Genomic DNA, 27536 nt, shown 5'->3' with positions numbered 1-27536 from the left:
TATAACCCACAGGAAATTGTATTTTTGTAAATACGTGTATACGCCACACCCATTTATTCCCCGTGGCAGCGTATACACAGGGAGGCGGCGCAGCCCGGCCTGCCCTGGCCCCGGCCCCGGCGGCAGCAGCAGCACAGCCTGGCCCGCCCAGGTCCAGCGGGGAGGCTACGCAGGCCAGCCCTCCCTGGCCCCAGCCCCCGTGGCAGCGGCAGCACAGCCTGGCCTGCCTGGGCCCAGTGGGGAGGCAGCGCAGCCCACCCTGGCCCTGGTGGTGGTGGCAGCGCAGCCCGGCCTGCCCTGGCCGCAGCCCCGGCGGCAGCGGCGGCACAGCCTGGCCTGCCCGGGCCCAGAGGGGAACCAGCGCAGCCAGCCCCAGCCCCCGCAGCAACGGCGACACAGCCTGGCCTGCCCAGGCCCAGCGGGGAGTCAGCGCAGCCCGCCCCGGCTCCCGTGGCAGCGGCGGCACAGCCTAGCCTGCCTGGGCCCAGCAGGGAACGGTGCGGCGCAACCTGGCCCTGGCCCCCTGCGGCAGCACAGCTGGCCCCGGCCCCCACGGCAGTGGCAGCGGGGCGCAGCCCAGCCCCGGCCCTGCAGGGGAAAAAAGTCTCTGGATAGGCCGCACCCCCGTATAGCCCACACCCATCCATTTTTTTTGTAAAATCACGTATATCCCGCAGGTTATATGCGCGAAATATGGTAATCTTGTAGCTGCTTATACTGCATCAGTTAGGAGTTTTCTTAGCTCTTCTGAGCTTTTATTGTCTTGAAGTCTATAGAAAAGTTGTCCTGTGCTAGTTTTCTGTTGATATACAACAACAGTATAAGCACTGGAAGTATGCTTTTCTGTGTATTTGATACTGGAGGGAGTAGAATGGCCACTTTTCCCTTAGTTTTTGTGTTCTGTTTTTATAATATACAGAATAGCTTGAATGGGGTCAAGGCAAAAGACCACGCTGGGCCTGCAATGTCACCTACTGTTTTTATTTTGTTAGTGTGGGTCATGGCATGGGCCTTGTCATGTGTTTGCTCATGAATGGTAGAGCATTTGATGACTACTGATACTGCATTAAGCAGCTTGAGTTTCATGTTTGAAGTATAGGATATAGGCATTTGGTACATCCAAGTACAAGGTGACTACACGTCTCCTCCTGTCTGGTCAAGAGGGTATGGATGTTTTCATAAGTTTTAACCAATTGTTTTTTTTTTCTTATTTCACCATCTCTACCATCAGTTTTCTCCATCTTCACCAGCCTTTCTGAAACTGACAAATTCCCTTCCAGTGCAGTCATCATGAAATTGTGGCCTGTTCTGTACTCATTTCTTTCTTCCCCATCTTGAAGTCTTGTGTTGGGAAGTTGCCTCAACTTATTCAGCAGTACCTATGCAAAAGTACATGCATGGAGACATGGGTAGATCTAGGATTTTGAAAAGGAGAGTGCAGATGGTGTGGCACATCATTACATATAGCACAACACATTTTTCTCCAGTTAAGGAGAAACTAGATGTTTTATTAGTATGTAGGGTGCTAGCACTATATTATTCAGTTTAAGATCAAAGCAAAAACAAGTATAACATATTGGAATGTGCAGTAATTGCTAGATTCTATCTAAAGTTTGAGAAAAAACAACAACAAACAAGGCAAAAAAATAGTCAAAATAGACAAAGGATATTGGGTTATGAGCAGAGATCCTGGTTTTGCCTGATAAAAAAAAAAAATGTTCTGATAAAAATATCTCAAATTCTCTGATAAAAACCTCAAAATCCATTATTAAAATGAAAGGCTCTTCACTCCCCCTGATAGCCCCCCTGGCCCTGCAGGTGCCCCTTACTCCCCCTTCTACAGTCTCCCAGGCCTGCTGGTGTCCCTCATTCCCCCTTCTACAGCCCCCCATCTTTGCTGGTGCCCCTCACCCACAGCCCCCTGCCCTCCCAGCCCTGCCAGACAGGGCCCCCAGCTGCCAGGGATATGGGACCAGGAACCTGGGCTCGTAGCCCCTGGCAGGAGGTGGCAGCTGCTGTAGCAGTGTGGAGCCCAGCTCCCTTCTGCCGCCCCCCCCTTCCCCTCCCCCCACTGCCTGCCTGCTGGGGAGGGGGTGGTCCTCCGGTGCTGCATGCACTCCTGAGGAGGCAGAGGGGACCTGTGCCCCCCAGATTTGTGCATGGAGTGGGGGCAGGCACAGGCTGCCCACTGCAGGCTCAGACTCCTGCCCTGCCTCCCTCCCTCAGGGCCTCTACAACCCAGTGGGTGTGACTCAGCACTGCAGGGCACAGAGGGGCTGCTTAGAGAAGCTCATTGTCTCTGAAAGCTCTGCGCTGCCCTGGTGATGTGCTCCTGCCTGCATGGTAACAGTGAGGTGCACAACCCTGTGCTGCCACCCCTGCTGCTGTCATGCACACAGGGGACACCTCACCAGGGCAACACAGAGCTCACAGTGGCAAGCAGCTTCCCCGTTCAGCCCTGCTGTAGTCTGCAGTGCCAGGCTGCACAGGCCCCAGGGAAGGGCAGCAGGGTGGGGAGCCTGAGCCTGCAGCAGCCAGTCTGCACCCTCCCTCATCCTGTGCACAGATCTGGGGGACATGGGTCCCCCCACCTCCCAGGAGTGCACACAGCACCAGGGAACTGGTCCCACACCCTCCACCTCTGGACGAGCTGCCTGTGGCCCCGTCTCACTCCCCTGTCTGGGTCCTGCAGCCACACATTGTCACCCTAGGCCTCAAGCCCCATGTTCCTCCCAGCTGGGCAACATCCCCAGCCTGAGCCCCAGCCCTGTCCACCTCCCTCCCTCCCTCCCTCCCTTCCTCCCTCCCTCCCTATGGGGGCATCAATCCCCTCCAATTTACCTATGGGAGCTGCTCTCCTGGCTGCCATGTGCATATACATGCACATGGCACCCCCTGCCTGACCACTGTCCTCCTGTTCCCTCCCAACCCCTTGTAGGGTGGAACTCTGCCAGCATTCAGAGAGCTCTTTGCAGAACTGCAAAATCTTTGGTTTTCTCTGTTAATGAGAAAGCCATGATTTCCACAGGTAAAGGGGGAAATATGTGTTTTTCTCCATTTTTCCATGGGAAATGGAAAACCGAGATCCCTGGTCATGAGTATTATAGTCATTATATTTAGGTGTAAGTATTCATAAAACAAAATCTAGCCTTCTTGAGTCTCTTAACAGTACCTCCAGTACTTCAGCATCAGTCATTTCTACACCTGAGTTAATGTTACTACACCTGAGTTAAGTTTTTTAGCTAGAGCTGAAACAGTCTGAAAACCTGTGAAATAGAAAAGAAACATTATCAGGAATGGCTAAGAGACAGCAAAATTGCATAACAGTGCAGTAGTGGATAGTGGAACATCAAGACAATTAAAAAGGATAGAGTATCATTAACACCTGTAAAGTAGAGAGAGATTAACAGGAATCAGGGAGATGATTATAAGTAAAGAGCTACTCAAATTAGGTAATCTACATGAAATCAGCAAGAAAAAAAAAATCTACTAAAAATAAAATGCTGGCTCCCCAGTGGGAGCTAGCAGTCCCAGCTGCACAGCCCACCAGGGGAAAGAAAGTACGGGGAGATGGCCAGCATGAAGGCAAGCAGGCAAGATGGCTGCTACTCCCTCCCCTCACCACTGATTGACTGAGACAGCTGCCTGTCTAATGACCCCAGCCCTCTCTGTCAATCAGTGGTGAGGAGCAGGGCCCCATGACGAACAGCTCTGTCAGCAATGAGGGTTGGGGCTGTATAACAGACAGCCCTCTACACCAATCAGCTGTGGGGGGCAGAGGCATGGGAGGGGTCCACCATGATAAGTCTGTGAAAATGGTGGCCAGCCCCACTATCTGCCTGTGAAATCAGCCAGCCACCTCCTCAAGTTGGAGTAGACCCCTGGGCTAGGGACAGACATTACACATAAACTGGTTTAAGTAATCAGAAACTAGTTTAAACCTGTAACAGAACAGATGTTCAGTGCACATAAACAGGTTGAAAATGGCTGAAACCAGTTTGAAATAAACCTGCTTGAATATAGTATCAGACTTAGCTGATTTGGGTCAAACCAGTTTATGCAATGTTTGTCCCAGACCCCTTGCTGGTTTAAAATAAACCAGACTCCCTCAGCATCCTGGCATGCTCTCTGGGCTGGGCGGGGCTCCCTATTCCACAGCAGGTCTAGCTCCTCCCCTCTGCTCCCTGGCTGCAGCTCCGGCAGAGAATGCAAGCTGCTCCCCCACTTTCCCTCACCACACCCTGCTAAGCAGGAATCCCCCCACCCACCCACCCCTCTTCTCTCTTGCTGGAGCTCCAGCAGAGACTGCAGGCATCTGCCTGTCTTCTCCCTGCTAAGCAGGGATTATTTCCCCAGCCCTCTGCCTTACATCTCTCAGCATTAGCTAGCAGACCACATGCCGGCTGCAGTCCGTGCTGTGGGAGACAACAAAGGCAGACAGGCTTTTTGGAGCTAATCAACAGGTAGCTGGTAATGTCCTTCTTTGGAAAAGCTGTTTAAGAAGATCTTGAACTAATGGAGAGAGGCTTTGTTTTCTTAATGGGTTGATAAACACTGAATAGGGGTGATAAAGATTCCCTACTGTGCTGCTTGCCCGGGGGGGGGGGGGGGGGGGGGAGACATCAAAGCATGCTGCCAGGACCTGGCCTTGCCCCCCTCAGCTCAGTACTGTGGAAGAGGAGTGAGGGCTGCTCTAGCACCCCCTGGCACCTAGCCTGAGCCACTGTAGGCATGCACCTGAATTTTTTCAGTCCAGAGGGGATGTCTGTGTGGTGACAAACCGATTCATCCTAGCCAGGTTAGACTAACCTGCAAAGATTGAATCAATTCAGGCTGAGGCTTTGTGAATGTCTGTCCCTAGCCCTAATCATAAGCCATGAAGTCAATTAGCACTGCCAAAATTGAAATGTCCTGCCCCTCCCAGGCAGTTGTTTTTAAAGTTTGGGTAGAGCAGGAATCAAACAGGGATAGAACTGCACCACTGTACCCACAATGCTCTGGATCCATCCTTGCACAGAGAGAAAGAGAGAGAATAATTAAACATTTTATGATATTTCCTTTAAAGCTTTTCCTGACATTGGAAATCTCAAATAAGGCATAATATAGTCAGTAATTCAAGTAGGGTAACATAAGTCTTCTTAAGCTTTTGGTTGAAGTCTTGACCTACCTGAGGCCTGAGGCTTAAGTAGACTCTCAGCATCTCTGACCTCTAACCTTAGCTATAGAAGAGAGAATAAAGAATGTAACTTAGGTAAGAGACTGCAGACAGAATAAACAGGCCACATGGAATATTTGCGTGCAAAAACTGGAGAAGTAAAAGATTCATAATTAATGTATTCACACTACAATACAACTGCAATAAAACTCTATCCCAACTATACAGTTGGTCCAATAAAAGATGTCACTCTAAGAAATCCTTGCCTCTCATTCAGTTTCTGGACCATCACAGCTACAACATCACTTACGCTACCATAAAAAAACTGCAAATACTTTGGTGGCCAGATGATTCAAATGCAGATATGATTGATTTAATAATAGCCGCTAAAATGTAATAGAGGTTTGTGGGACACTGGAGATAAAATAGTAGAAGTCAATACTTGATTAAAGATTTAATAAATATGTAACTCATGGCAAGAGCCAGGTGTACAAAGAGGCACTTTGTTGTCATAAAACTGGGAGAAGACAAAAAAGAATATAGCTGCCAGTATAACTTTCCTATCAACCAACTTAAAGGTTTCCTGTTTCTTAGAAGTGTGTTAGTAGTATGCGACAGGAGTTACTGATTCTGTCCCATCTTTTTCCTGATTTATACTATAATTTCATTATTTTTCTGTTCACTCTTTGGCATAATCTCTCTGACCCCTCAACATGTCATCACTCTGATGAAAAACATTGTTACCACCCATGACTTGTGATAGTTCTCTTAGTATAATTCACCTTCTGTAACAGTACTGATGTAATTTCACTGCATGGGCATTGGGAGTTATAGAACTGATATGAAGTGAATGTTGCATCTCCTGCTTCCTGCTGGGCTGGGCTCCATGCCAGGTCTTCTTACCTGCCACTCAGCACAAAGTGATATTTTAGTGTAGGCCAAGGGTGAGACAAGGACATAGCTCCCAGCCTGGGCCACGCACACAAGCTGGAGATGTGGATTCTCTCCTTTACTAACCATCACGTAACACTTCCCTGTAAATCCCAACTATTTGAAGTGTGTGAATTTTACTCACAGTAAGCAGATAGCATGTTTATACTTATGGGGATACAAAAGAAATTTAAAAACAAAACAAAAAAACCCAAAACACAACAGAAGGGCGCTAACGGCTTTGTTCCTGAGGTTCTTTTGTTATTGACTGCATTTAAACTATCAGCCTGTTAGAAGTTCTGTCTTCAAAGTATGTATATAGATATTTGTTAGTCAACAGATGACCCCTGCTGGTGTGCAAAAATCTGTGCTAGCAAATTTATAAATCAATGCAAAGAAAACCCCTTTGAATCAGCTTTTGCTAAAAGCACCAAAAGGCCCCGATGAAGTGCCTGATCTATATAGACACTGTGGATCTGGGTCAACATAATGTGCCACTCCTTCTGGTAGGGCGCTTTTTTTTTTCCACGTCTGTCAGCACCTTTTATTACTATTACTCTATATAATGTTAAATGCACTTACATTTCTATAAAGGATGTTCTCATTTCATATTGTGAAACATATATTACTTGTTATATCACAACTTTTTAATGACAATTCCAGCAACTACTCATCTTATTAAATATGATTAAATCTGTTGCTCTGTATATCTAGTCATATATGTCCATCTATAAAATAATAATATTATATTGGATAGATATATTAAGAACATAGTGAAGGGAAAGAGGTTATTTAAATGTTACTGTAAATGTTCTTTATAATTTTTTTAGCTAAATTTCAGCCAAGCTCTGCCACTGGATTGGTTGCATAGTGTCTAACAATGTGGGTGTTTAAATGTGTTAAGTTTTTAAGCAATTTTAAGACTTCACAAGTTTTTGCAGAAGGAAGTTCCATACATATAGGCAAAGGCAAAGAAAGTTAGGATTAGCTGTTTGCTGCTTTCATGAGTCTCCTCCTAGTGGTCAATAATTGATGAAACAGTGATTACATTACTTCAGTGTAGCTGTCATTGGGGTTTCAGCCACAGAGGAATTATCTTTGGATAATTTCATAGACTTGGAGGGGTTTGAATAGAAAGGTATTACTTCATAATCCTCTGCGGTAAAATCATTCAGAGACATTATTTGTTACTCTGTGTCATTCTCATTTGAATTAATTACTTCCTTTTCTTCTTGGGAGTCCAGTAGAGGCACAACTTGCCAATTCCCAGGGCTTGGAGCATCTCAGTGATTTCTTATGACTTGTTTTTGATATTTTTGAAGGTCTACTTATAATGTTGCTCTTAGTCTGGCTAATTAAATCTTTCTAGATATAATGTGTGTTTCCCTTTATAGTTTCACTTGTGCTAGATTTTAAAATGCTGAAAATGTGTTTGGCTCAAGCCAGCCATCTTGGCAAGCAGCAATACCTTTTTTCTGATTACTTGCTTGCTTTTGTAAGGGCCGTCTCAGCTTTTCTAGTAAACATTATGCAGTTTCCCCAGAGAACTTAAGATTTTCATTTCTTGATTTTAAAAAAATTAAAATCTGCTATTTTACACTAACCTTTCTGGACAAAAGATTTTCACCTTAATATTTATGTTGGTTGTTTTTATGCCACAATGTAACTGTAACTGGTTCTTGAATCCATTTCTTTGTTATGTATGGCTATTTAAACATATTTTTTTCTCATAGATTATTGAACTAGTCTTTATAGGATGCAATACTTCAGATAACAGAGTATTACTTCTGTAAACTTCTATTCTCCACTGTGAAACCATGGCAGTGATATTTATTTATAGTTCTATCGTGGTAGCTTTCTAGTTAGCATAACTGTAATTTTTTAAATATTACTGAAACTAGGACCAGATACAAAACCAGGACTGAGGCACATAAAAGAGGACTTAAGCAGAAAGGCCACCATCCAAAATGATCATAAAAATACCCCTATCAGCTGTCACCTAACTGTCATCACCCTTTCAGTCTCTGGCCCTCCCTGGCTATCTGTGGCCCTAGCCTAGTGAACTATCTTCCAGCTCAGCTCCTGAGAGAGGGACTTGATTGTTTCAAGGGAAGACTGAGTGCACCCAAAGTGCCAAGTAGCAAAACAAATTCTCTTCAGGCTTTTTTGTCTTTAGTTGGAGTAAAAAAAATTTCAGAGCAAGACTACCTTCTCCATTTAAAGGGCAAGCAGTCACTGTGTCCCCATCTAGCCTGCACAGCCCTGAGCACCCACAAAGTTAGCTCAGCCCCAGTCCACACAACCCCAGAGTACCCCGATATACTTGGCTATATCCTTGCTTCTGACTCGTCAGGTTCTCCAGCTTACCACCAGCTCTCAGTTTATTAGCCTGCTCTGTCCACTGTGATACCGATCTCCTTCAGCTCCCCTGGATACTTCCTGGGCATTGCTGCCAGTCCCACCTTGTTGACTTGTCAACAAAGCTATACAAATCCTTTATAGAGGGATGTACCTTCTGTCCCATAGGCCAGGTACCTCTGGCTTCAGTGTACCTTAACACTTTCTTTCCCCTTGTGCAAGTTAGTCAAGGAAACTGAAGCATGCTGTATTATTACAATTTGAACATATTTAAATAGAACTATTACAATACAACCCATAGTCCATCACAGCTCCTCACTCTTCCCAGCACTTTATAGGAAGTCAAGATATGTAACAGAGAGTTGTAGATTCTTCTCTGGTGGGTAGAGACCAAAACCACAAATTAGGAGTTAAACTCCTAAATATCTTCGTAAATCAGGTCCAAGGGATTTTTAGATAGGTTTTATGGCACCTGTCGTGGAGCTAAGTCCTCCTTTGAACCCAGCTTCAAAACTCATTGTAGTCAAGTCAAGTTTGGTTAAGTTGAGCCTGATCATATTTCCAAGATTAGGTTTATGAACTAATCCTTATTTTGACATTGTTCTTTGAACAATTAAATATTAATAAAATAGGCAAATACGTAGTCTGTCTTCAAATGAGCTTCTGATCAAATAGGAAATAAAACTAGACACGAATATACCATTGCGAAGTTGGTAATAACTTTGGAATTTTTTTGTTTGTTTTGTTTTTTAAAAACAGTTTGGGGTTCTGCAAGTGTTATGTGAAAGACCTTTGTGAGTTTTGTTGGTAGTGGGATTTTAAGGGGCAAATTATCCTTGCTTCCAAACTACTGAGGTAATGAGAGTTGCATCAGAACGTAATCTGGCCCTATTGGTTCTTGAAGATTTAAATGATGCCTGATTGTTTCACTGTGCTCCCAACCGTCAAGGTACAGGACACTAGGCCTGTGCAAACGGGGAGGTATTCAATTTGAATTCAGATTCAGCCGGTTCAGAGGACCATGATTCAATTCAGAGATTTGGATCACTCTCCTGAATCGATCTGGCCAAATCGGCTTCGGAAGATTCGGCACTGATTCGGAGAGATTCGGTGATTCAGATCGGCTGGGGAGAAGGCAGCTGCAGGTTCTCCCACAGCTCCTCCAGCTGTGCCTGCCTTTCCCCGAGCAGGGGGAACTGCAGGAAAAGTCCCCATGGTTGCCCTGTCTGCCCCATCCCCTGCCCAGCCCCAGCCTAGCCCTGACGTTTAAAAAAAAAAAAAAAAAAGTCCCGCACTCATTGCCTGCAGCAGTGGTGATTGGTGCCTCTGGGCACTTATGACAGAGCCCCCCCCCCCCACACAATTCAGGGCAGCAGGGGGCAGCAGGGATCACCCCCCTTACTGCTTGGCACCTGTGTGGCTTGGCAGGGCGCTGCGCACTGCCCGGGAGCTGGAGACACTGGGGCTCAGCGGTGCTGGACTCCGACTGACAGGTGGAGCTGCCCAGCTCCCAGACAGTGTATGGCGCCATGCTGTACCCACGCCATGGGGCAGTTGCTGCATGGGTGCCAGGTGGGGGGGAAATCCCTGCTGCCTCCCACTGCCCCATGCTGCATAGCGGGGGCTCTGCCATGACCCCTCAGAGGCCCCAATCCCCACTGCCAGATCTGGTGAGGTCAGGGCTTTTTTTCTTTTTTTTTTAAGTGCCCAGAGGCTGGGGCCAGGCAGGGGATGGAGCCGGGCAGGGCAGCCATGGGGGCTTCTCCTGCAGCTACTCCAGCTGTGCCTACCTATGCCCCAGTGGAGGGAGCTGTGGGGAAATGCCCTGCTGCCACTTGCCCAGCCAGCATGGGGTGGGTAGTATGATGCAGGCACAGCTCACTCCGGGTGACAGCAGGGCATCGCCCCTGCTCCCAGTGCTGCTACACCCTTATCATTGCTCAGAGCAGGGGCTCTGCCTTGCTGCCACTTGCCAGCTGGTGCAGGCAGGTGCAGGATGCAGATGCAGGAGCACTAGGAGCTGGGACTCTGCCCTGCTGCCACTTGCCCCCTTCTGCCCTGAGTGAGCCGCGCCCACATCCCACCCCACCCACCCCCAGCTGGGCAAGTGGCAGCAGGGCAGAGCTACCACTCCAAGTGCTGCCATGCCCACAACCTGCACCCCCCTTCCCCCCTCCCCGAGTAATGTGCCCCCCCAACCCAGCTGAGCAGCTTGTCCCAGCCCCAGGCTCTTCCTCCCCCACACCCCTTCTCTACCCCCTTCCCCAACAGACTTACCACCTGGAGGCAGCTGTGTCAGCTGCCTGTTTAGTCTATGGCCAAGTCTCCAAAGTGGCTAAATCTTTTCCAAAGCTGTTCCAAATTGATTTGGATGCTTCAAATTGATTTGCAGCTTTTAATTGGTCTCCCGATTCAAGTCAGATTTGGAGAATCGAATCAGCTACCAAAGCTTTGCACAGCCCTACAGGACACACCAGAATAAAACTGAACAGCAAAGACTGCTGTGCTAGGTTGTCTTCTCCCTCCCACATTTTTCTAAACTTCACATTAAGCAAAACAAAATAAGAAACAAAACTATTATTCATGCATGCAAAAATATCAATTCTTATAACTTCAGAACTACTGAGCCAGTTTCCTTCAAATTTGGCTTGTTTCTTTAATCTCCAAAAGATGTGCAAAACCAAATCAACACTATAAAAAACATGAAGAATTGAAACATGGTGATGGGGCTTATAAATGGATGAAATTAAAAAAAGAAACTAACTCTGAGCCAAAGCCAACTAGAGAAAAATTACCTACCCCTTCCAAATTTGTTTATAATTGTTGTGTACAAGTCATAAGGGGCATAGCAAGAAGAACTTATTTTTTTAAAATGCTGTTTTTTAACTGGTCTTTAATGTTATTTTAATACTTTAATGAATGTTTGCACCCCCTTGTATATGGATACTCCCACAACTTATGGAAAGGTTTAAAGCAATCCTAGTTCCAGTCCCCAAGAGCCTACCTCATTTTCTTCCTGTTTTTTATAGCAAACATGACTGTTGAAAGAATGAGACCCTTGTGGAATTTTTGTTCAAAAACCAGGTTATCCTTAATTTGATTTTCCTATGTCCTGAAGATCTCCATAGTCACAGAAACAACTACACATAAACTTACCATGAGTAACCCAGTGAAATCCAGGTAGAAGTGTCAGAAAGAGCATTTGGGCCATGTTTTATTCTCAGAAGAAGTGGCTTATACATGTTTTTGAGTGGTAAAATTCAGAACCAATTACAGTAATATTAAAAAGTTGTTTTTTTATCTACAGAACACAGCAGTACAGAAATAAAAATTGAAAACCTATGGAAATGTTCTGTCATTATCATCATCATTTCTTGCCCCTTCCTCTTCCCTTAATTAAATAAGTTAATTAAAGTAGTAATTAGTAGCAATATGTCCAGACATAGATACAATATCTGCATATTTTCCTCACTTCTAAATTGTTCAGATCATTGATATTAAGCTTCAGCTATGGACTGTCTGGACTGCTTACAATAAAAAATGGTTTGTTAGCATTTTTTTGCATGACAGTGAAAGTCTAGGGAAAATAGAGTAATAATGAAAAGCAAAGAGGATGATTAGTCTTGCAGTTAAGGCACTAAATGGGTGCTCAGAAACCTCAGTTTAGTGCCTCGTTGCACTATAGATTTTCTCTGTGACCTTGGGCAAATCACTTAATCTCTCTGCGCCTCAGTTCCCCATTTAGTTTTCAAAAGGATAAATACATCTTTGTCTGACTAAACTCCTCAGGACAGGACTGCATCTTATTTTGTCATACCCTAGGACAGTGGATTCTGGGTTTGGAATGGGTATAATAATGCTACTGTCATGTAAATATATACATGAAAGAATATATATCCCATCCTCCTAGACTAAACTGGCCACATGACTGTACAGGGAATTATTCTTATTAACCCCTGCAGAAGCACCTTGGAGACCTCTATGAGAATTAGGGGCCCACTTCGTTAGACTCTGTACAAATACTCAATGAGGGTGGAGTCAATGACTTTTTAAGTCCCTCAGTCCAATATTTAGGTACCACTGGCATTCACAAATCCCCTGCCTAACTCTGACGTCATTTCAAGTCCTGTGGCATCTAAGTTTCTGCTGCCAGATATATCCGTAATCACCCAAGCCCTGACTGCACAGAGGAGCGCTTAGAGCGCTCTGTCATCTAAGCCCCGTCCAATGGCAAGACTGTTAGTCTACAAACTAACTACTTTGCTTAGTTTTATTATGACTGATAGAAAAAAGGCACCAAAAAAGTTTTATCTAATACTGATGCATCTTGAAAAGATTTTTGCAAATGTCACTTAATAACTTGTAAGGATTGATTGACTGCTTGCTAATAAACATTAGGCTATATATCGCTACTTGCTGATGAGTGGTTTATGTATTCTGGTCGCTGCAGACTGAAGAAGTCCTGAAGATTGATGGAGGGCCATGCTATTCAAACAGCAGGCGTTGCTGAGACAGAAGCTCTTTGTGCTAGGCAGCCTTGCTATTGGAAGTCTCCTATATCTAGTTGCCAGAGTTGGGAGCTTGGATAGGTAAGTAATTAAACCACCACATCCTGAGGTCACACTCTTAATTATAAATGAATCTGTATTTTTTTATTCCTCTCCATATGCTTAAAATATAATTGAGTAAAGGTCTTCAGTTCTTGTTCTGTCTGTTAATGTATAAAAAGATTGTCCATGCTAATATTGATTTTCATTGTTTCTTCTTCCTGTTTGGGTGGAGGGCACGGGAGAATGGAGAGAGTTGTGACTCATCCAAGTCAAATCATTTCTGTCTGTCCATTTGTATGTTCTGTGCATTGGCACTTTTTTCCAGAGGAGGAATACAGCAGCATACAATAAAAATATCATTACAGTACCTCATATTTGTCTGTTCATATCTGTGTGTTGACCTCTCATCTCAGCAAAACAGTTATGATGTATTTATGTATCTTCTTTTCTAAATTTACGAGTGAGCAATTAATGTGTTACAGTGGTAGTTAAAATTATGTATGAGCCTGCAGAATAGCTTGTCAAGTTTTGAATCCTATTGCACTTGAAAGATTGCTGCAAGGTTTGAGAATTTTAATTCTGTTAATTAGCCATGATTTTCTGGAGTCGAATGTACCAGACAAGGAGGCTGTCTCTGCAAGTGATTTCCTAGAGAGAGTGAAAAATCCACTGAGAGGAAATTAGAGAGCATTTGGCAATTTTGATTAGGCATACTCTTCAGAGTGGGATATAACAGACTATTGGGGATATAATAGTCCTCTCACTAACAGGTGTACTGTGTTTGACACCTTCAGAAAGACCCAAGATTGATCTATTAGATTCCACATGGTAAAAGACTTGACAAAACCATAACTGAAATTAAAGTTTGGGCTTCCTATAGGTTGAGACCTCACTTTGAACAGACTGGGGCCAATGGCCCTGTTCACTTCTGTCTGGGTAAAACAGATCTTAAGTGGCAAATTGTGATATGATTTCATTCAAAATAGCCAGTTAATGTAAAACTGCATACAAACTCCAGGGGACTGTTGGCTAATATAAGGACATTGGATGCCTTCCTCTTTGATTCACTTCTGTCCCATTCTTGACTTCAGTAGCAGAGGAAGACAGTTTGTTTAACTAAAAGGAATCAGCACCTCATAGGCCTCTAAACTGGAATTTTGGTGGCCAATTCCTGATGCTGCAAAGGGGGTTAAAATTGTACCTAAACAATTAGGTGATTCTGCAGATGGGATAGAAAGCCTTCTTGACTCCTGTAGGAGGTTCATCGTATGCCCTGAAGCATGAAATTTAATTAACCTTATATCATTATCTGTGCTTGCACAGCTACAAATATTATCGATGGTCATAAAATTATCTAGCCACAATATTTAACTCACTGACCTCCTGCAGCACAGAATTCCATGGGTTCCATATATAATATTTCTAATGACAGTAACATTTATCTTCATCTTCATCTCTTAAGCAATATGAAAAATACCACACTGCCTTTCTTTGGGCTTATGAAAGAACAAAAAAAGAGACATGAATGAATTGGCTTTCTACATTTGTTAGGACACAATCCAAAACTCACTCAAGTCAATAGAAAAAGATGTCCATTGACTTCACTGGGCTTCAGATTAGAACTGTAATCACTAAGTTTGGCATTGTGTTCTTTCCTGATTTTCCAAATGACCTTTTTTTCCCCCACTTCTACAGGGCATTTATAGCACTTACTTGCCCAAAAGAATACTATGCCACCCATTTTTAGCCTGAGTAACTGACTGAGGGCACTTACACAATTTACATTTTTCACTCAGTCTGAAAGTACTCTACAGCCATGACATAACACATAAATTAATCCTCAACAAATCATCTATTAACTGAAAGCAGAGCACCTTAGGAAACTTCTGTTCAGATTCCCTCAAGGGTTAATTGTTTGCATGTACCTTTATGGAGCTGGACTGGTGCCCCAGGACTTTCAGAGAGAAGAGAGTCAATGGGGGAGGAAAGGAAAGGGGAGTTTGCAGTGGGGTTTGGGTAGGTCCTCCTGCTGGGGTACCTGGAGGGGCCTGCGAGGTGGGGGGACTCCCTTCCCCTACCCGTCCCAAGCTTCTTGACAGCAGTAGCACACAGATGCCTGCTGGGCTTTGCCATAGCCAGAGCTGGGGTGGGGGTAGAACGGAGCCCCCTCACCATGCAGTCACCCCCCAGCTACCTGAGCTGTGGTATTGTGGGGAGCCTGACTGGGCCCACGAAGTGAGGGGGCTCCATTCCACTCTGCCCTCCTACCCCCAGCTTTGGCCGTGTCAAAGCCTAGCTGGGAGCTGCATGCTGCCACTGTCAAGAGCCTTGGGTGGGGAAAGGGAGCCCCCATTCCTTGCAGGCCTGGTCCAGCTCTCCCCAGTCCCCCAGCCAGGGTAGCTGGGGAGAGCTGTGAGGTGAGGGGGGCTCCCTTCCCCCACCCACCCCTCTCCCAGCTCCATTCATGGACAAGCCAAGATAGCAGCTACAATCTGCCATGGTCAAGAGGCTCAGTCTGGGGGTGCGGGAAGCCTAGCATGGCTCTGCCCAGTACTCTAGCTGGGGTAGCCGAGGGCCCCCCTCCCCCTGACTTGGGGGGCTCCCTTTCCCCACTCCCTGCCTGAGGCTCTTGACAAGGGCAGCACACAGCTGCTGGCTTGACTTTGCTGTAGCCAGAGCTGGAGCAGGGGGAGGCTGGGGAGAGGGGCAGTTCAGCAGCCTCCTGAAGGGCTGTTGGCCAGGGCCAGTGCAGGCAGACTCAAGCCCCCCTGACCCAACACATGAACATCTGTTGGGTTCATGGTGCTTTATTTAAAGTGCCATGACTTAGAGCATTTCCCCTAAACATCTGTAGGCACCCTGAGAATGACTAGGACACTTGCCTAGGAGGCCAGAGGACCTGGGTTCTAGGTCCTTCTCATCTGTATGGGGTTAAACCTGGGTATCTCTGACCTCCCAGTACCAACCTTGGATCTTTGTCCCCACTGAGATAGAAGCTGCCCTCCATTTTTTCCATGTTAGCAGCTCAACTTCCAAAGAAGCACCAGAGGAAGTCATGAGTAATACTAGTCTTGTGATGTAGTGGTTAGAGTGGTGTGCTAGAAAGTAAGAAAGGGTCTAATTCCCCCTCCCCCCCCCCCCCAACTCCACTGAGTCCTAAAACCCAGGACCTTCAGTTTTGTAGGAGAGTGAGTGGACTTAGCCATTTGGCTGTGGGGCTAAAGAGGGATATAGTCTTGCCCTTTTTCACTCCTGAGGCAGTCAAGTATTTTTGGCCAACTCCATTTTTAGAATCCAAGACTGCTATGCATCTGGAAGGGATGGGAGCACATGCTATAGTTGCTACTCCCCGTTCTTAGTCTGCATGACTACACAGTTGTCCAGGACAAAGGGTTATGCATCCAGGAATAGAATCCCCTAGGATGCGTAAGTGCCAAAAATGCCTTTAAGTGTCCAAAAAATGGATGTTTAGATGACCAGGACATAAAAGAATGTCACTGTGAGGGGATAATATTGCAGGAGGAGGGAGGAGATTTGGTACCATCGCCTGTTCTTAAGGTTGTATGGCAGGTCCTATTGTAAAATCATGGCTTTGGTTGCTTTTAATTTTGAAACTAATTGGTCTTTTGAGAAGAAATTTTCCATGCTGGTTGTCTGCCTTAGGTTGAATACTGCCACAAAACAGTTCAGTTATTTCTGAGAATAAAGTTAAGAGAAAACACATGACTTGCTTAAAAATTTATAGATACCTTTTCATTAAAAAAAAACCTGAAACCACCCTCCATAAGGTACAGCAGGGATCTGATATTGTTATGATGACAACCTTTTAGTTGTGTCAATCAAATGAAAATCTGCTCACATTTTGCCAGATTTAAGCCTTTGAAAAAATCAGTTTGTTTTTGCTCAGAAAGGACTTCTTATCCTCTAAAAACTACAATCTTCAAACTTTCTGTACTTACTGAGCATATCTGTTCATGCCTACATGAGCACATACACCATTCCTACAGTGTCCCTGAACATCCTCCAACCTCTCCCAGCTCTTAGAATACTGCCCAGACTATGCATGTACCATCCTTACAAAACAACTAAGCATATACTAGTTACCCTCAAGGTCAGAGAGGAAAAGCTGGACTTTTCCTATAAGGGATATTTTTCCTTTGATTTGAATTGGGATTAAGGTAGATGCTGTAGTTGAGAACAGAAAGCTTGTCTCTCTTGTTGTTACAAGGATGTGCTCTTCTAGCACACAGGCCATGTGGAAAAGGGAATTATAATTCAACTATGGAAATGATAAGGTATAAGGAAAGATGGAAAGGAGTCTAGGATTGGGAGACAGTGGGAAAAGAAAGGCGGGACAGAATAGATCAGGAGCTAAGAAGGGAAAAAAATGGTGCTGGCTGAGTAAGAAGACTGGAGACAAGGACTAGAGATGAAAGGGGATTGATTTGGCAATGAAACTAGAGAGTACAGGGATAAAACTGGGATTTGGGAGGAGAGACTGGGACGTGGACAGACAGCTGTGAGAGGGAAGCCAAGCCTGCTTGGGCAAGGAAACTTAGATAAAAAGCCTAAGTAGAGATAGACTGACTCAATAAGGAGAACCAAATCATGATAAGGAGATAGCGGTGGGGTGGGCCTGTGACAGACAAGTCAAAGGGGACAGGGAGAAGAAGGCAAGTTTGAAGGAAGGAGCTGGGCAAAACTGCTGACAAGGAGTCCCAACCCCCTTTTGTGCTAGACCATAGGAAGGATGACAACTTACTATTGCCATCTGTTGTTCCCATTATCTCCGATGCCAGAAGTCTGTTGACTGGTCTAAAGGTGCCAGCCCTGCTGATGACCACATGAGTGTCAAGGTGATGCCATGTGGTAGAAGTTGTGTTGTTATTTCTAGTTGGTTGGTTTGAATGAAGGAAATAACACACAGAGATTGCAAACAAGCATTCAAAAGTTAGGAAGTGCCAGAGTTTAGGTCATCTACATAACCTTAGTTCACCATGTGTTCGCTTGCATTATGCCAAGGTCTTTAATTGCATGATCATATACTTCCTCCCCCCCGCCCCCCACCCCACCCCACAAAGGATTCTGTTCTGTTTTTACAGAATCAGTGGTCCAAAGCATCAAAGATGTTAGCATAACATAACATGTTACTTAGCAACATTTAATAGTTAAACAAGGTTTGCTATTCAAGTACGGAAACCTTGACCTGCTTTGTCCCATGACAAAGACTTGCCCAAAAGAAAACATTTGATCTTTTATTGAATCTACAATAAAAGGTGAATGAATGCATTTGAAATGTAAAGTGTTATGTAAGACTTCCATTTTAAAACATCCCTTATTCACTTTTGTTTTAGCTTTAGAGAATGTCTAAAGAGAGAGTTTTGTTTGACAGTATTGAGATTGCAATAAAAATAGCAACAGCTGGCCTATGGGGGCAAAGAGAAAAAGTTAGCCGAGAAGAGCTTGAGTTGTATTTGTTGTTTGCTAGACTCCAGTCCTGCTTCCTTAAAAAACTGGAAAAAAAATAACAGATAGGAACCAAAAGAGCAGCAACATATGCAGCTGCTGTTTCTAGTGCTGACTCTTTCAGCCTGGCTGCCTGGGGACTGCAGGCATAGCATATGGTCTTACATGCTACGAGGAGACCTGACAAACTTGCCTCTGCATCACGCCATTTAAGACACTCCTTTTAGCTACCCTTATGGTCATGAACTCTTAGAAGTATTGCGAGAGATGTAGGTTTTGTTGGCTGAGCCAGAATATTTTGAAACGGAAAGCCAAAAAAAGAAAGATAGGAAAGAGATAAGGGAGGAAAAGGGACCTGAACATGGGAAGACCAATCTAACCTTCCAGGTACCTTTGATGATTTAGCTGAAGCTAGTGGAGATGACAGTGTCACCTGGGTCCATTTAATGTGTCCATCTCTTTAGCTCAGGCTGATTAGGACACCTCCTAAAACAAAGGTGCAGGGGGGTCACAAAGGGGTTTGGGGTACCAAAAGACAAATGGGGTTGGCATAGTAGTAACATTTTATCCTTCCTACATGCTCATTCACTTAGCATTAGTGTCAAATTAAGAACCCAACTAGGAATTATGGGTGAAATAGTTATCTCATGGTACATTTTTAATCAATTAGGCCTAATTTCTGACACACCAGTTTTAGACCAGGGATTTCTGGTCCTACATTTGATGGTATTGTAGCCCTGTGGGGTCAGGCCAACTCTCAGGATCTCAATATTGCACTGTTAGACAGGAGAGAGTGACACAATTGCACATATACAAACATACACATCAATTAAGTGCATACGCACACATACTACCATCTCAGGCACATGCCTACCTATCACCAATTCAAGCACATACACTATACACCCCAGAAGTTAGACACAGATCACTAATTCGTATATCATGCACACAATGCCATACACATACACATAAGTAAGTTCCTAACTTGGATGGTACAGTGTGTATGTGTGTGCTTGGGGTACATGGGATACTTGGGGGAAGGTTCAGGGGAGAGAGAGAGAGAGAGTTAAAGTGTAGGGAGTGAAAGTTGCCAGAACCGGGATTAGACCCAGTGGACTACAGAGAAGCTAGCTGAGGAACTGAGGCTTGGGTTTACTTAAGGTAGACTGGGGCTGGAAACTGAGGTAGACAGCTGAGATATTGGCGGGGGGAAAAACAGATAAGTGGTGGCAGGGAGGAGACAGCCAAGAAAGAAACTGAGGCAGAAACCTGGTTGCTCAGAGGAAAAGGAAAAGGCAGTGGGGATAAGACAGTGGCAAAGAAACAGGGGGTTTGGAGGCAGAGAGGAGCTCAGGACAGGTGTTGGAGGTGGCACTGAGCCAGAAGCAGGAGACAGAGAAATGAGACAGAAGTTAGAGGGGCGAGGAGCAGAGATTGGAGAAGGGCCAAACCGTAGTAAAGCAAAACCCAACTTAGGGGTCCAAATAACCATTGTATTAAACAGACAACACACTACACAGCCCCATGAAGTTATTGGTTCACTCACACACACACACACACACACACACACAGTGGCAGCAGGAGAAAGAGACTCAGTGGAAGGGCTGGAGTCCAGGTAGGGAAGAGAAACAGAGTCCAAGTCCTTGGTTGAAGAGGGGGTGGGGGGTGATAGCTACCTATCCAGGCTGGAAAGGGGTCCTTGTGGACAAGGTGTTGTCCAGATGGGGGTTACTGGCAGGGCCTCTGAGTGGATAGGTGGTGTGGCACGATGCTGGTCCAGATGGAGAGGGCGTCCCACCGGGTCTGTCTTCACTGCCCCTTTTTATAGCGGCTGGCCTTGTGTGACCCTAGTGACAAGAGGCATGCCCAGGCAAGGGTCAGCCCCTGGCATACTGAGCATGTGTGCTGCATGCAGGGATGTGCAGGTTCAGGTGTCTGTAATGGTGGGGTACAATGATAGAGTTGCTGGTTCTGCAGGGTCTTCTGTCTTTGAAATGCCGAGTTCTTGTCTCTGTTCCTGGGTGAGGTCCATGGTTCCTGGATGAATCAATGCGAGGTGATGGCCTGGTCACTACAGGCCATTCAGTAGAAGCCTGCTACCATTGTATTTCAATCATTCCCAATCACTTTCATTCATCCGGGAACCAATTTACATGGGAGGGGTACGTGACTCATGCAGTTGCAACACAGGGGATGCCCAGGCAGAGGACACAAGATGGAGACTTGCATACAAAATGGAAACTTGACATGACTGGTTCACTTACAAACACAGGCCTAAACCATACAATATCTATATGAAACAATAAAAATCAATACGAAAATGATAATATAATATAATATACAACAGTAAGAATCAATACAAACCTAATAATAATATAATATAAAACAGTGGATATCCAAAACCAAAAACTTACTGCCAAAATAAAAATGTTAAAGCTTATCCTAAGTCTGAGCTCGCTTACGCTTGTCTATAGGGAATAGAGAGGGAGAGAAAGAAAAGCCAGAAATAATTGGGGAAGGGAATGCATATCTATCATATATATAGATATATATAGATATATTAAAAAAGAAAAACTGAGGGTTTTGCTACAGTATCAGTGAGCCTTTTTGTTTAAACTAAACCAGTTTTTGTACCTTTAACTGTTGCTGACTTTTACAAATAATTGCATACAGCAGATTGGACTTTGGTTACCCTGGACAATTTAGAGCATGAGCTCCAAATATAAAGTAAAAAGTACTGAACTACTCTGGGGATAAATCAGACCCATGTAGTTGTTAGGGGCTGAAAAGAACCTTACAGGTCATCGGGTCCAGCCACGTTTTTCTAATTTAACCATGAGGACTTTATCATTCATCTGCAGATGCATGACAAATGGAAGCAAGGAGGTTAAACTTCCCATCTGTGCGGCATCGGTTAGACTGCAGTTGGAGTACTGCGTCCAGTTTTGGGCGCCATACTTCAAGAAGGATGTCAATAGACTCAAGAGGGTCCAGAGGAGGGCCACTTGTATCGTTAGGGGCTTACAGGACAAGCCCTATGAAGAGAGACTGAGAGACCTGGATCTCTTTAGCCTCCGCAAGAGAAGGTTGAGAGGTGATCTTGTGGCTGCCTACAAATTCATTAGAGGAATGCAGCAAGGGATCAGAGATGCTCTGTTCACTAGGGCGCTTCTTGGGGTAACAAGGAATAATGGTCACAAACTGACAGAGAGCAGATTTAGGCTAGATATCAGGAAAAATGTCTTCATGATAAGGGTGGCCAAAATTTGGAATGGGCTTCCAAGGGAAGTGGTGCTCTTCCCTACCTTGTGGGTCTTTAAGAGAAGGTTGGATAGGCACTCTTTCCTGCCTAGCCAGAGGGTCGAACTCAATTATCTGTAACGTCTGTAACGTGGGGGCCTTCTCAGGGCTGATCTTACTGTGGCCCACCCACCTGTTTCTGGGCTAACCGCCTGCCTTCTCGCCCACCCCGCCTTGTTGGTAATTAATTGATGTCAATTAAACGGGAGGCTGCCTATTTTTTTACCCCGATGCCAGGGGGCACTATCTGTGGCTCTGTTCCTCCCCTACACTTCAGCCCAAGCCTCACAGATGGCATCCAGCTGTTCCCAACATTACCAGCCCCCACACTGGGCCCCAGAATCCTCCTAACTGAACCCCACCTGGATTCCTTTCCTCAGGCAGTCCATTCCACCTTCATCCTGGGCAGCATAGCTCCCTGAACTGCTTCCCCTTTGGGTGTGGTCCCCCCGGGACCTTTGGCTCACTAGCCCTGGCCCACCTCCAGGCCAGTCAGAGCCCCATACATGCAGCTCTTGGGCTTTCTTCGTGGTGGGCCCCTGGCCCTTCGACCCTTCCAGTCCTGGCCCCAGCATGGAAATCCGAGGAAATCCAGACAGAGTAAGACCATAGACTCACACCTTTCTCTATGGGGTTCACCTTCCAGACCCTCTGACAAAGGGGTAACCCACCCAGTTGTAGGGGCTAGGGGTTAAGGTGCCCCAACCCACCTTTCACCAGGGTGGTCACTGGCCTGGCATTTCTTGGGGGCTCCCGCACCACTGAGAGCCCCGCCAGGCCACCCACTCCCGGCAGGGTGCAGTTTTAGGTCATGCCCAGGACCAGGAGCCTCCTTACCACCCCCTACAGCTCCTCCCTTACCTCCAGATGACACCTGCAGCCAGGCAGTGTTGTTGCCTGGCCTCCCAGCAGCAAAATGCCCTGTTTCTATGGGCAGCCCTGAAATCTAAAATGGCCGTCCTCATCAGGCACCTGCCGGCTGCTGTCTCAGGCCCTTAAAGTGGCCGGCACCTGCAGTGCCCTGCCACAAGGTCCCTGCCGACCCTAGTATCTATGAATCTATGACATTATGGGAGACTAAGTCAAAGGCCTTTTTGAAATACAAGTATATGACATCAACCTCATTTCTCCTATCCAGGTGGCAAGTTGCCCAATCATAGAAGGAGATGAGGTTGGTCTGGCATGACCTTTGCGTAACAAAGCCATGTTGGTTATCTTTCATAGTGAAGGAGGCTTTCATTTTTAGATCATTTGCTCGCTAGTTAGAAAGTGTATAGTAAGTGAGACAGGGGACTATGGGAAAAGTAAGCCTGGTTTTATGGGCAAGTCAGTGAGTATTCCCAGGGACAATTGGATTCTAGTCCTTCCTCTGCCACAGAGCTCCTGTGCGGTGCTGGGCAAGTAATATAAGCTTTGCATACATGCACACATTGTGTGCCCCTTATTATTTGGCTGCCCAACTGTGTTGCTTTCCAGAAGTGCTGAGCAGTCACAGCTGCAGCTGAAGTCAATGAAAACTGCACTTGGAACATATGAAATGCTCTATAATAGAAAACACTGTTAAAACTCAGGCCTGAGGCATCCCACCTGAAAGTACCTGGGTGCTTTTGACCTTAAACTACTGTATTCACATGCACCTTTTTCCCAAAAATCAGCCCTCCAAAATTGGGGCGCATATCTTAAGTGGAGATGCTGATTTTCTTCACTAGGATAGAATATGATAACGCTGTTGCAAAACAGTTTCTCTCAGCAAGCAAACACAAAGGCAGAGTCTAATGTTAACCCTTTCACAGCCATTCTCAGCTTGCTGACTGAGAAACTAGCAGCCATTTTGCAACAAAGCCTCTCAGTGAAAAGGCCAGCTGTAGGCTGTAACTCTAGAAAACTCTTCTTTTCTACACTCTGCCTTCCAAAAACAAAGCATGTGTCTCATTTGGGGGCATGTGGTACACAAAAAAATTGTGTCTGTATCTTGTTTCTCAGTCTGTGAAATGGGGATGCTAGCACCACTTGTCCTTGTAGATGTGCTCTGAAGACCAATTCATTTATGTTTGTACAGCACTCAGATACCTTGGTAATCAGAATTTTACAGTCCTGTGAGGAAAGGAATGATTTGCTACTCAAAACAGGGTGTGAATGTGTGTGGTAGACAAGGTGTGGAGCCACCCATTGAGTAGTGAGAATAAAATTAAATGTAGACTAGTTGGTCATTAAGGGAGTACTGTCCATCCCATGCACTGAATGAGGCAGGGGCACTATGAAGGAAAAACTGAAGACTGTATCCCCATGCATACCCACAAGGGGCTAGATTAACATTGCATGGGCAATATTTTTTCTACCATTTCCTAATTTTAGGGCTAGGATTAGGATTTTCTGTGGATTTCCTCCATTTGTCTGTAGATATCGGATTTAAATATGAATCTAAAAAAGAAAAGTATTTGTTCTTCCATGTTATTTAAGTTTGTGCAATCTATTAAAAATGTTTTCAGGGCTGGTACAGAGTACAGAAGTACAGATGCCTGATAATTATCCTATCATTAAATTATATTTATATTTATAATAGCATTATGAAATCAGAAATACATCAGACTGCAAGACACAGCCTCCAAAAATAATCCTAGGCACCAAGATTCTGGAATCTGTTTTCCATTTCAAAATGAGCTACTTTAAAAAAGACCCCACACTGCCCAGACTGTGTCAAACATTTAGTTGTGAAGAAGGCTCCAAGCCACTTGTTTGTCTGTGCTGTGAGTGGATTGCTGTCAATTAATACTTGATGAATTAGAATTTGAAAGAATATTAAAAGCATCACTGATTGAATCTGCCCATTTATAAGTAGCGGATTAAAATCAAACTAAAAAAACACATATTCATAATGGTTTGCAACAGAATTAATTTATATCTCTTTTCTTGATTGCAGACTGCAACCCATATGTCCCATTGATGGTCGATTTGGACCCCATGGCCAAGATGAAATCCCACTCCGAGCTCTGCAATTCAAGCGTGGGCTGCTGCACGAGTTCCGTAAAGGCAATGCCACAAAGGAGCAAATACGACTTCACAATTTGGTGCAGCAGCTTCCCAAGGCCATTATAATTGGGGTGCGGAAAGGAGGTACCCGAGCACTGCTTGAGATGCTGAACCTCCATCCCGCAGTTGTCAAAGCTTCTCAAGAAATTCACTTCTTTGACAATGATGAAAACTATGCCAAGGGGATTGAGTGGTACAGGAAAAAAATGCCTTTTTCTTACCCTCATCAAATAACAATTGAGAAAAGCCCTGCATATTTTATCACAGAAGAGGTACCTGAAAGGATTTATAAAATGAACTCATCCATCAAATTACTGATCATTGTCAGGGAACCTACAACAAGAGCTATTTCTGATTACACTCAGGTGCTGGAAGGGAAGGAAAGAAAGAATAAAACCTACTACAAATTTGAGAAGCTGGCTATTGATCCTACTACCTGTGAAGTGAACACTAAGTATAAGGCAGTAAGAACCAGCATCTACACAAAACATCTGGAGAGATGGTTAAAATACTTTCCTATCGAGCAGTTTCATATTGTAGATGGAGATCGGCTCATTACAGAACCACTGCCAGAACTGCAGCTGGTGGAGAAGTTCCTAAATCTTCCTTCAAGGATAAGTCAATACAATTTATACTTCAATGCCACCAGAGGGTTTTACTGCTTGCGATTTAACATTGTCTTTAACAAGTGCCTGGCGGGTAGCAAGGGACGCATACATCCAGAGGTGGATCCCTCTGTAATTACCAAATTGCGCAAGTTCTTTCATCCTTTTAATCAAAAATTTTACCAGATCACTGGGAGGACATTTAACTGGCCCTAAACTAAATTTCATACAACACTATGTGTTGCACCTGGAGACAGGCAACAATGTCTCCCCTAGAATAAAAAAATATGCACTTTTCATAGACATAGCTATCAAAGTAACTTTTTTCATGCATACTTGTCCATATGCAGTGTGTGACCAAATATAAGGTGGGATCAGTTTTTCTACAGAGTAGTAACTAATGTAAATCTACTCTCTACAGAGTTGCATCATTTTAAGCTATACAAGTAAAGGGAAAGCGAGTACTGGGGGGAATAAATTCACATGCAACTATAAGGGTCAGTGTTCCTCTTGCTCAATACAGTTGATTATGTGACACACTGATCAACCCAGGCAGAGTGTCAGTTTAGAGCGTACAAATTCACATGAGATTCTGAGAAGCTGTGAGGATATATCAGAAGGTACCATATTCAGGCCATAGGAGGGATGCACACTGCTAAAGGAATACTGACACTTTAAATAAAATGCTGAATTGTTACAATGAAACTGGATAATACTATTTTCTTATTATTTGAAAGGAATATCTTATCTCATACAAACAACATTGTTTCAAAGTTCCCGTGGTGAGTTTGCACTATTGTTTTATTGTATGGACCACAGTGTCATTTGTAGCATGTCAATCATGTGTCCGAAGAAGTCAAATACTTTTTTCTTCTATACTTGTGTGTCAACAAAGAGAAACATCATGTATATAGTGTATATTGTTTGTAAATACTGGTTTCACGCTAAGTAATTCTATTTTGTAAACTGAATATGGCTATTTAATTTATTGTGAAAATTAAATTTATTGTGGTATTTAAAATGGAATGAATTAAAATTACTATATGTGCAACTATTTTTTACCTTATGTTTGATGTATATTGGGATTGTTCTACAGGCCAGACAAATTGCATGCATGTGTGTGTGTTTGTGAGAGAGAGATGGAGAGCACTACACTTACAAACCTGATTTCTAGACAGTTGAGAAAACTGATATACGAGGTGACGTTGAGTTTATTAAAAAGCCCAACCATCTGGAAATCTAGTGTAATACACACCTCAAAGAACATTACTGCTGTTCAGTTAGAGCGCTTTGCAGTAATTAATTCAGTTGCAGTTGCCCACCAGGCTGAAGAATGACAGTGAAAGATGACTATAACCAGGTATATCAGAAGAGCAAAGCAGTCATTTAAAACTAAAATGACAGACAGACAAACAGAATTAGAAGAGTTATAGGGTTATAGTGTATGCTGATGTTTAAGAAACAAAATGTTTGTGATACTCTTGCTTTTAAGTGAAAATGTACTTGCCTGCTTAGAAACAAACAAGCTATAGAATCGCTGTTACTGATATAGATGTACAGAGATCATGCCTCAATTCAGGAAATGAAAGAAAACTAGTTTTGACATGGATTTCTTAATATTTTATATACTGTGCTGGTCTGAAATATTGGTGGAAAACAATAAAAACAATTGAAAAAGGTCATCTTTAAAAAAAGTAAGGAAAATTAGTTTTGTTTGAAATATGTATAGGGACAGATATTTTGGAAGGTGTCCAGACTCCTTGAATATTGTGAGTAATGGTGGTGGAGCACTTGCTAGATCACATCATAATAAGCTAAAGTTTTCCCCACAGGCTATTTATCCTGCTCAGTGATTTGAATGAATCAGTTTTCTAAATAAGCTATTTTAAAGTCTCATGTGAGAGATTGATATTTGTCTCACCATATCTTTAATATATGTGCTAGCATTGTAAACAACATGCCCTTTCTTCATGAGCTGAATGGACATTCTTCTGACCAGGAAGCATGACCACATGAGTGTAAGGTTTAACCACAATAACAAAAAAGCTTATTGCTTCATCAAGAGAGCCATTTTACCAGTCTAGATACTGAAGCAGAATTAGCATTTAACAAAACCAGTTAGTTTAGTAAGATGATGTGCTC

General features: G+C 44.3%; 1 protein-coding gene and 1 long non-coding RNA gene across 3 annotated transcripts in view; one reads left to right on the top strand and one right to left on the bottom strand.

Annotated features, from left to right (window-relative positions):
* The window catches only part of HS3ST5 (heparan sulfate-glucosamine 3-sulfotransferase 5), a 300161-nt gene extending 273152 nt beyond the window's left edge, over window positions 1–27009 (top strand). For both annotated transcript variants that reach the window (XM_059733129.1, XM_059733130.1), the window contains 2 exons: window positions 12894–13032; window positions 24680–27009. In XM_059733129.1, coding sequence (XP_059589112.1) covers window positions 12926–13032; window positions 24680–25610 — 1038 coding nt within the window. In that variant the 5' untranslated portion in view covers window positions 12894–12925 and the 3' untranslated portion in view covers window positions 25611–27009. The remainder of the gene's footprint in view (window positions 1–12893; window positions 13033–24679) is intronic.
* LOC132252241 (uncharacterized) lies at window positions 816–22805 on the bottom strand. The gene is made up of 4 exons (XR_009464142.1): window positions 22621–22805; window positions 5168–5219; window positions 3173–3266; window positions 816–1415 (listed from the first exon to the last, which is right to left on the bottom strand). It is a non-coding gene; the product is annotated as an uncharacterized LOC132252241 (long non-coding RNA).
* Window positions 27010–27536: the final 527 nt, after the last annotated feature.

This window comes from Alligator mississippiensis, chromosome 1 (assembly GCF_030867095.1).
Source record: "Alligator mississippiensis isolate rAllMis1 chromosome 1, rAllMis1, whole genome shotgun sequence".
Lineage (NCBI taxonomy): Eukaryota > Metazoa > Chordata > Crocodylia > Alligatoridae > Alligator > Alligator mississippiensis.
The sequence above is the reverse complement of the archived record's forward strand: the minus strand, read 5'-3'. Positions and strand labels throughout refer to the sequence as shown.